Here is an 11,269-nt window from a genome sequence, read left to right as displayed (position 1 = left end):
ATTTAATATCACCATGTAAATCCTAAGTTAATCAATACTTGGCATGAACTTATCTAGGACTTGATCCACTAACATGAATATAAAATATGTTAAGTTAGCGTCAAATACAAGTAACTCAATTTGATAAAATAAAAAAAAACTTATTTATTTAGTATCAAGGAGTAAAATTTCGATTTTGAGGAAATTTTTTGATGGAAATTTCAACGAAAATTTTCGCATAAATTTCGATTTCAACAAAATTAGACAAAAACGACGAAAATTATTATCAAAATACGAAAAATTTTGAATAAAACTTGATCATATATTTATTTAACATATTATCTACTACATTGATAAAAACATTGAAGAAACCATATTATATAGTAGGTTTCAAGTGATATAAGGTGAATATAATTCGCGCTGGAGACAAATACTATTAAAAAAATGGGTCACTAATTAATAATTAATCTCTATATACCTTAATACTTTTTGTACTCTATAATCTATACACTAAACCCTATATATTCTATAATTTTATACACTATATTGTTTAGGATATGGTATAAGATATTAGGGTTTAGGCCTTTAGGGTATTTTTAATTATTTTTTATATAAAAATGTATTAGGGTTTAAAAACAACTAAACGAAACACCAAAACGGTCAAACGAAACTCCAAACTCTTTTTTTTCTTTTAAATTGCCCAAAGGCCCCAAACCCCATTTAATCCTAAACATTTTTTTTTTCTTTCCTTCCTTTTATTCCCCGTGACTCTCCAGTCTTCCTCTCATTTCTCAATTTCTCTGAAACAGTGAAACCTTCTCTTTCTCTCTCACAAACCTTCACTCTCTCCTCCCTCACTGATCTCTTCACTCTCCTCCCTCTCCCTCCCCGATCTCCCTCTCTTTCTCCTCTCCCTCCTCGATCTCTTCTCTCCCTCCGGCGATGGGCGGCTCTGCCTCTTCCTCCCCTCTCTCCCTCCTATCTCTACCTCTGGAAATTTTCGAAATTTTTCGTACCCCCAAAAAACGAAATTTTACTCCTTGTCTAGTATTACATGAAGAAAATGCCTAAATTTTTCTGATTTCTTGATATGTTTTATATGAGTTCTTGTATATTATATGGTTACAGTAGTGCTAGGGATCTCAACTTTTTTTTCCCAATTTACATGATATTTATATATTGGACAATAAAAAATAAAACATAAAATTTAAAAAAGAAAAAGAAGTATGATAGTAATTTTGGTTAAGTTTTTAACTTGTCAATATTTTAAAATTAACACACTCATTAATTAAATAAGTATGATAGACAGTTTTCGACACCAATACAAACATAACTTGCTAACACCAATTTCTACCTCTATCCGTGGGTACTCGTAAGTATGCTTTATTTTGTTCAAATAATACTTATATTGTTATATTACTAAATTGACAATGTAATAGTATTGATCTGTTGAATGTATACAGCACCTCCGAGGAGTCAAGCACAAGGGTCACACGGTTGGGCTCGTGCCATCTCTCCAAATTCACATCAATTGCAACCGCATGAATGTTCGACTATTTCGAGTGGAATAATGTTATTTGGATTCAATTAATTGATTAAATGAGAGGGATCAAATGAAATGAGGTGTTATTTAGAGATATATGGAGATGAGGACAACATATAACCACCTCCCCAATGACACCTCATTTGATTCCTCTAATTTAATCAGTTAATTTAGTCAAATAGTTACTCGTTCGAGTGAGCAGGTCCAATATCCCAGGAGCCTGCCGACCGTAGTGTCATTTCCCGGACTGCCAACCAGCTTTGGTCACTTTCCAAAACAGGAAAAAACAAAATCAGCTTTAATCTATTGGTTCTTTCATGACTCATGAGTTCCCCAACTTTCTATCTAGATATAAAGTAAAGTAGGGAAAAATATCCTCATCCAGTTGTTGTGCAATTAAGGCTTAATATTTTAAAATACCTATAGGGCTATAATTTAATCCACTTCCAGATTGGCCGATACATTCATGCATATGTATGAAATAATTATAATATATACTAGTAAGAGCTATAGTGCTTATATATTATTCCATATTATTATGTAGGTTGCGGTTTGGGATCAGTCATCCTCCACCTTTTGGCATTATTAAAGTGCTCAGCCAAGCTAGCTAGTTGTGGAAAACCAATCAAAACCGTACGTATATCGATCTAATCTAGTTTTGGGTTGGAAATTAAGCATATATAATTAATTATTTCAAATTAAGGTGTTGCTAGCTTAGCTAGCAGTTTCAAGTACTTGTCATGAAAACCAAAGGCCAAAACCATGCATTTTATACATATATTTCATTGGAGGTTAATTAAGAATTAATTAGCTTAATGCCAAATTAAGGTACACATGCATGAGTCACATTGTGCGGCATTAATTAATGTAAGAGTTCTCACTTAATTCTCGATATTCACCCAATGCGAATATATTATTTGCCATTCAATATAAGATTTCTATGCGAATATATATGTGTTCCGCTTGTTTGATTGTAATGAGGTCCAGTCGTGCATGGTTGGTAGTTGGTACAGAAGCCAACTTTAATTTGCACTTTTTTACAAAAAAATAAAAAGCTAGAAAAGAATGATGCCACCGAGTTTACTAGCTGAATTAATTCAATTTGAGAAGTCATTTAATACGTTATACTTCGTTCATGTCATGTAGTCTTCCAAACCAATAAAACTCTATCATTAGTCGCTGTATGAAAACATATTTCATGATACTTATTGTCAAATGTCTTGTAGCTTACTATATACAAGAGAAATTTAGACAAGTAAATGAGAAAGAGAGGATGTGATCAATCAGAGAAGAAGACACAATGTATGCATAGATAAAGCGTTAGATCTTACATATAATTAATTACTTGAATAGTGATTAATTAATAAAAGGAACTCATATTAACTATATTTATAAGTATGCAATTAACATAATAATTTCTCGAGGAAACAGATATATAGATATATATATATATTAATTGACACAACGCCTCTCCAATTTCCATATATGTTTACTCCATCAAATCCCCATGTTTTTTTTTTTTACCAAAAAAAAAAATCCCCATGTTTTACATTGCGTGTGGTAGCTAGCTATTGTGTTTAAGGGAAAAAAAAAAGTTTGGTTTATATAACATCACTAAATAAAACCTTGAGAAAGTTGGCCCCACAAATCAAACTGGAAGAGTAGAGACTCAGAGACTGCAGACCCATTCCAAGAAAGTGTTAGAGCTGAGCAAAAGCCTTTGCCTTTTTTTACGTCTTCCGGATTGTTCATGTAAAGACTTATCTAGTTTTCTATGAGTTGTTTTTGTACAAATCACAATATGTTATTAACTTATTATTATAAATTTTACCTATCTAAAATTCTTACAAATACCGTAAGCGCCAACAAATTTTACACAGCAAAAATGATTTCATAGATCTTGTCGTCTTGGCCACCTTGACCCTCTACATGTGGCCACCATGCGTCAGTACGTCTTCACAAAACCCCTATAAAAACCTTGGCATATATGTTTCAATCACTCACTCACTCATATCTTAAAGCAGCTTAATTTTGGCTCTGAACCAAATGGCCGATTCAACCCTTCTCCTCCCCGAGTCTAACTCGGGCGAGTCAGAAACCCCTCTCCTGCAGAAACGCCACCCGTCCCTCGACTCAACAATCGAGAAATGCATCGGAGATTTCGGGTGGGCCCAGTTCCTCCAAGCCACCCTCGTTTCATTTTCATGGTTCTTCGACGCCCAGCAAACATTCATCAGTGTCTTCACAGATGCCGAGCCAAAATGGCACTGCACCACTCAACTCAGTGAGTTCGACTCATCATCATGCAACTCGGCCTCCAACATTTGCCACCTTCCCAGGGACTCATGGTCCTGGGACTGGCCCGAACACACCTCCACCATTTCCGAATGGGCCCTGGAGTGTTCGGGCTCAGTCCTCATTGGCCTGCCCGCGTCGACCTTCTTTGCTGGGTGTTTTGCGGGCGGGCTTGTCCTGGCCACACTCGCGGATTCCAAACTCGGCCGCAAGAACATGCTGTTCCTAGCATGCCTCATGATGTCTATAACAACACTCCTCACCGCCTTCTCCACCAACATATGGACCTACTCCGCCCTCAGATTCATCACCGGTTTTTGCCGAGCCACCATCGGCACCTCCGCTCTAGTTCTATCGACCGAGCTCGTCGGGAAGCGGTGGCGGGGCCAAGTGGGTATCATCGGATTCTTCTGCTTCACTCTCGGGTTTCTCTCACTACCCGGCATAGCTTACACAAACCAAGGCCATTCATGGAGAACCCTCTATTTCTGGACCTCAATCCCAACACTCTTTTACTCCATAATGGTTTACTTTTTAGTCAGGGAGTCACCCAGATGGCTTTTCGTGCGGGGGCGCAAGGAAGACGCCATTGCAACGCTGAAATCCATCGCGCCCCCTAACACCACGAAAAGCCTAATCACGACAAGCTTTATCTCAAGCTTGTCGTTCGAGCAAGAAACATGGAACGTGGATCTTTACTCGGCCATCAAGGTCTTAATGAAGAGAAGATGGGCTTCTCGGAGATTATCTGCAGTTATGGCAATTGGGTTCGGAATCGGAATGGTGTATTACGGAATGCCTTTAGCATTGGGAAATCTAGACTTCAACCTCTATTTGAGTGTCACATTCAATGCGTTATCCGAACTACCTGCTTCTTTAGTCATGTTCTTTCTCATTGGAAACTTGAACAGGAAAAGTTCGTTGCTAATTTTCACCATTCTTTGTGGGGTTTGTAGCATCATGTCGGTGTTGAAATCGAATCCCTGGAAGAAATTACAAATTGGGTTGGAGCTTGTATCCTTCTTCAGCGCTTGCTCGGCTTTCAACGTGCTACTAATATTCACGATTGAGCTGTTTCCCACTTGTGTTCGAAACTCGGCTCTGTCGATGGTGAGGCAGGCGGTGGTGTTGGGAGGCGTCTTCAGCCCCATGCTGGCGGCGGCGGGGAGAGCCAACGGTGGGTTTTTGTCGTACGGAGTGTTTGGGGTTGTGGTTGGGGTTTGTGGGTTTTTTGTGGTTTGTTTGCCGGAGACGAGAGGGAGAGGAATTTGTGATACCATGGATGAAGAAGAGCACAAAGAGACGGCTGCTGCTACGACTGCTTGGAATATTGTGGCTGGTGATCATGTGTAGATTGATTCAAACTAGTTTGTCTTCTAAAAAGGCGGCCAGCGGCTTAAATTATCAAAAAGGTTTCTTTTCTATAGAAATGCTATCCGGCCACGTTCTCTGATCTATTTTCTTATTTTTTAATTTATTTTCACAATATAAAAAATAAAAATAATAAAAGAAAAAGTTGATAAAAAAGGTAGATTGAAAAATGTGATAGCATTCCCCTCTTTTCAATGTGTTGGATCGGATTTTGTTAGTGTAACTTAGGTGATGAGGTGTTAGGTCTATTGATTTTTATAGAAAATGTTGAGAAATTAATTTGCAACTTTATATTCATAAAATAATAAAACCTTAACATTTTACTTTTTTCTTATTCGATTTAGTTTTAAGTTGAGTGTTGGAATACTAATTCATTATGAGTTAATTTGAATACTAGCTCATATAATTGTTAATCAGTAATGTCAATTGTCACTTCTGCATGAAGCATGACGTTAATCACGTTATTGAGTAACAATTACAATTACAATCACATATATAAAACAGGGTTTGCTAAATTTCTGGTAGCAAAGTGTACTGTTTTTTTGCAGCTGAATTGTAAGAATCCACAAAAGATGGGTTTAGCTGACAAGTGTGACATATATTCGACCCCTTAACTCAGCACCTCAACATTTATTCCTTTTGTCCAGCTTCATTGAATAAAAAATTGTTATATAATGAAGGCATTAAGAGAGCAACAAATTCAGTATATAATTCTACATGACAACACCAAATGATGTGGACATTTTGTTGTTTTTTACAAGGATAATATATAGTCCTCTAGCTTATCACCAGTTCACCGCCTTCTTTATTAGCAAGTTGTCCTAGCCTCTACATATATTTCCTGGCCATGGGATACATATATTGCCCGGAGTGGGTGCTATTTTGTACTTAATTAAATGAATTACTTGCTAGCTTGCTAAGCATGTTGTTCAACTTGAGAATCTTAAAAATATGTATACATATATATTTAAGAGGAAAATAACAATTGAATTAAATATGTGGATTCTCGATCTTTTTCCCAACCCATCTGGATTTTATTATATATCGCCACCAATTAATATAGCTTGCATGCATGGCAGGCAATATTTAATCGGGCATATACGTGTATGTATGTGTTTGATTTGAATTAATTAAACTGGTTGTACATAACGTGACTTTTGTTAATTTAGTTTAAACTAAGGAGATAGATCCACCAAGTTCTGGTCTTCGTTGATAATATACTATGATACAATCTTGCCAGGAATATATATATATATATATATATGTATATAAAGAATACTCTAAAACTAACTGGTTAGTAAGTTAATACAAAATTAATCTCCTTATTGAGTCCACCGTATAATGTAATCTCAAAATTTGAACCGTTTATTTTTTAGGGCCTACTTTAAAGATCATCCTTGTAAAAAATCTCCAAAATCGAAAGTCATTTAGTCATTTGATTATAACAACAACTATTTATATACTTTTATTAAAAATACTAATCGTCTATTTATTTGATCTCAATTAGATGACTAAATGATTTCTGATTTAGTTGATTTTTTGTAATGATGATCTTTAAAGTATTACCTAAATAATTGACGGTTCGGATTATGAGATTAATTATGTGGTGGTCCCAAAAGCATGGTTAGCTTCGTATTAACTTACTAACCAGTTAATTTTAGAGCACTTCTCATATATATATATATATATAACTAATCACATAATCCGAACCGTCAATTATTTAGGTCATACTTCAAAAATCATCATTACAAAAAATCAACTAAATCATAAATCATTTAGTCATCTAATTGAGATCAAATAAATAGACGATTAGTATTTTTAATAAAAGTATATAAATAGTTGTTGTTATAATCAAATGACTAAATGATTTCCGATTTTAGAGATTTTTTACAGGGATGATCTTTGAAGTAGGGCCTAAAAAATAGACGGTTCGGATTTTGAGATTACATTGTGCGGTGGGCCCAATATGGTGGTTAGCTTTGTATTAACTTACTAACTAGTTAATTTTAGAGCATTCTTGTATATATATATATATATACAATATGATCCAATCCAAAAAGATCCTATAAAAATTGGGGACGTGGATCTCGATCTGAAATCTTCAATCCCCATTCATTAATTACATATACTGGCTTTATGGGACATCACTAGTGCTTTCTAATCAAGCTAGAATCAATTATTGATGTACCTGATAATTACAACTAATATATAGAGGCCACATAGAGCAGGATTAATGTTGTGTCAAAGTTAAATCAAAATGATTTAGCAAAAAAAAAAAAAGTTAAATCAAAATGAGCAAAATATATTAATAATTAAAGGGATTACTACCATTTTGCTCCCCAGACTATTACACTTGTATCAGTTTGCTCCCCAAACTTCTAATTTGGAAAATTAAGGACTCTGACTTTTTCAATTTTGCCAATTGAGGTTCTTTTGTCAATTTACACATTTTTTATCCAAATCTTTGAGGGCAAAATGGTCCCTTCCAATTAGATCTTATCATTTTTTCCTCATGCATCATTTTTTCTCTTTTATTTCTTGCTAAATTTTGCTTGATCATCTCGAAATTTTATATGAAAAATGTATAAATTGACGGAATAACCTTAATTGGCAAAATTGAAAAAGTCAGGGTCCTTAATTTTCCAAATTAAAAGTCTGGGGAGCAAACTGATACATGTGTAATAGTCTGGGGAGCAAAATGACATTAATCCCATAATTAAATGAAATCTTATCACAAGTTTCTGGTCGAAGACCCATGTTTTTCTTATACGTAGGTTTGATATATTGTCTGATTGAGGAACTCAAAATACGACAAGAACAAGCAGGTTACAGAAACTGAAAGGCAAGGTTTGTATGATCAGAATTAAATTTGTATATATTGAAGATAATGCAGCTAGCTGTTGATTAGATAAGCATCCAGCAGCCTAGGCTTGCAGGTGATCGAGACACAACTCTCTCACATGATAATGATATTCACAATTTATATATGTACAAGAGGATGGTTGTGCCGCACACGACAACAATATTAATTTGTTTCCTGGAAAATGCATGTTTGCGAGAAAATGTTTTTTCTCGAATGAGCTAGGTCAGACTTTACACTATATATGGAATCACGTAGATTTGACTCATAGCGAAGTTGTTGTGTGATGATCTGATTTGATTCAAGATTGAATTAGCTAGATAGGTTAATTCATTAAATTCAAGGTATATTGAAGAAAGAAGTGGAAGCTAACAAATAAAATTTGTCCAAGTTAATTGAAGAAAGAAATAGATTAATCATGAGCGAAACTCATCTCTTCCAATCCCAAAAATATATTTGTTTCTATTTGTGGGATATCAACCATTTAGTGGGATATCAACCATTTAGTTTCTATTTGTTCTTTCAACTTGAACAAAAGTTAATAGTCTCTATTTCTTCATTCAATATGCTTTCCATGTAGTGAGTTAACATATTAATTAATTAAATTTTAAAACACCAAACGCGTGCAGCTTGATAGTGCTACATAAAATCAATTTAGCTAAATATAGCGAAAATATAACTCAACTCCGTCTGTAGTCCTGCATGAACTGTGCAGTTCATATGTATAATGTTGACAGAAACTGGTATATAATTTCAACTTAAATGATCGATCCACGTACACACATTCTTAAATATGTGTTGCACACCAAAGACACATACCTTTGGCTTTAGCAGTTGCATAGGAGACTTTGGTTGGGCTCTTCTCATGCAAGCTAGCCATCCTTAATTGTGTCCCTGGCATGATTTTTTGATTGGGCAGTGCTTGGGTACTCAGAAATGAGTACAAGCTTGTCCTTACAATCAATCACATAAGCTTATAATGGGGTCCACCATGAGAGAGAAAATGGTGGGCTGCATCATGGACTCATGTGATTGGTTGTAAGAACAAACTTGATACTTATTTATGAATACCTAAGTATTTTCCTTTTTGATTCATTAATGTCTTTGCTCATGCATAACCAAAATGTTACTGCACTACTACTACTACTGGGCCTCGGGCTTGTGCTTAATCATGACCAATGCCACTCAGATTCCAAAACCTGCACCATCCCCAATTCTTCATGGGCCTGGCACAAGCCCATATATGGAGGGGTTAACCATATCCCAATTGGGCCTTTAGTGCTCTGGTTTCATCATCATTGGCCTAACCCACCTAATATTTCCTCATGGTGGGTTTATCCTCTCCACCATGGCTTCACTTGGGTAAGTTCATACAAAAACCAACTATATATACCAAAGGAACTTGAATATAGCAAATTACACAAAAGTCAATAAAAATTTTCAATATTACAAATAGGTCAATATAAAATTTCTTATCTTATATTAATCAGTGATATATTTTGAGAAATTATATTTTAGTCAATGACCCAGCCCATTTTAGTCACTAAGCCCAATCTACTTGATGATGTCAAATATTTTGGTGCATTAGAAAATATCAATTTGTCAATTTTTTTTTATTACTTATGGGCGTAAAATTATGACGTTACCCTTAATTTAGTTTAGGGTATAAAAATGGAGTGAATGATATATAAATGAGGTTTAGGGTTTAGAAGAGTTATTTACACTTACACCCCTGGGTTTTCAAAAATTACACATACATCCTATGAGGTTTCAAAATTATTGCATATAACCCCTTGCAAAAGAAAACAATAAATAAACAAAGAAGAAAATATTTGTATTAAGGTTGGACCTTACACCTTGAGTAATCTTATTAGGCCATTCTACCTCCTTAGCATGTCTTTTTGCATATCTTCTTATTATTTTTCGTGTTATATGCAACAGTTTTACCAACCTTATTGAAAACTAATGTATATATTCTTCTCTTTTAAATTTTTAGGAAATAAATTACAACCAGTTGCACTTGCAGGCTTGCAGCAGACAATATTCCCTACTTATCCTCCAGAAATTTGAGCAGCCTTCTTCGGATCCGGTGGAGCACGTCCTTTCTACTATCCGGTAACCTTGCCTTTATTAATTAGTTCGAATTGGTCCTAGCTTCCTTTAGACTCTACAATCCAGTGCATAAATAGATTAAGGAAACACAGAACATACTTCAGGAAGAGTAAAAATTTCATCACTAAGGAGGGTGTATTCAATTAGGATTTTAAATGACTTTGGTGGAATTAAAAAGTCTGGTGGTATTCAATCAAAACTTTTAAAGAGTTTATAAAAGTCTGGCGGTATTCAATCAATACTTTTAAAAAGTCTATGGTATTCAATTAAGACTTTTAGAAAGTCTATAAAAGTGACTTGGTATTCAAAAAGTCATTGACTTTATTAAATGATAGATTTTAAAAGACTTTTATGAACTTTGTAGTGTAAATTATGTTATATCAAAGTCAATAATTCTCCAGCGTTCCCCCTACAAATTTCAAAAGATTTCAAATATTAAAAAGCTATTAAAAAAGTGGTATTTATTTATTTTTTAAAGAGTGATGCTAAACCCCCTAATCTTATTTTTTCACCCACCTCTTAATTTATTTTTTTCTAATTACTATATCCTCTTATATTAATTTTCTTTTTCTCTTATATTTAATTGACTCTTCATCCTGGGTTGGAACCAACAGCGTTGCCACAATGCAATGTAACAACAAGATATTCAAACCAACCACTTCACAGTCTTTAAGTACTCAACAAAATCACAAGATTATATATTCATAATTTGAGAAATAATGTTACTACCACATCATATAATGTTCTCAACCTGTCAATTCAATTAGACAAATTCTAACAACTCGTTAAAACACAATATTTGACCGTCTAACAACATAAAAACATAAAATTCAGAACACTTTTAATAAATTATGAAACAAAATAATTTTGATCCCTACAATTCTAGCCCTAACTTTTTATATTGTTTGCAATATTAGGACAATTTATAACACATGCATCTCGGTCTTGAAGCTCATCCTCATTCCACTCACTCACGGAGGACAAAAAAATAAAAAAACATATTGGAGAAATCCTAAAATAAATAATAAAAAATTATATCAAAGTAATTAGAAGTCTATAAAAAAATCCTTCAAAATCTATGAGAAAAGTCAGGGAAACTCTAAATAGAA

General features: G+C 34.3%; 1 protein-coding gene across 1 annotated transcript; it reads left to right on the top strand.

Moving 5' to 3' along the window:
- The first annotated feature begins 3,542 nt into the window (after positions 1–3,542).
- Positions 3,543–5,170, top strand: LOC147297549 (organic cation/carnitine transporter 3-like). The gene has a single exon (XM_086235975.1). It carries the CDS (start codon positions 3,569–3,571, stop codon positions 5,168–5,170), a length of 1,602 nt encoding a protein of 533 aa, XP_086092101.1. The 5' UTR covers positions 3,543–3,568.
- Positions 5,171–11,269: the final 6,099 nt, after the last annotated feature.

The sequence above is a fragment of the Dryas octopetala genome, chromosome 1, assembly GCF_963921425.1.
Source record: "Dryas octopetala chromosome 1, drDryOcto1.1, whole genome shotgun sequence".
NCBI lineage: Eukaryota > Viridiplantae > Streptophyta > Magnoliopsida > Rosales > Rosaceae > Dryas > Dryas octopetala.
Note: the sequence above shows the minus strand (reverse complement) of the source record. Positions and strands in the feature narration are given on the sequence as shown.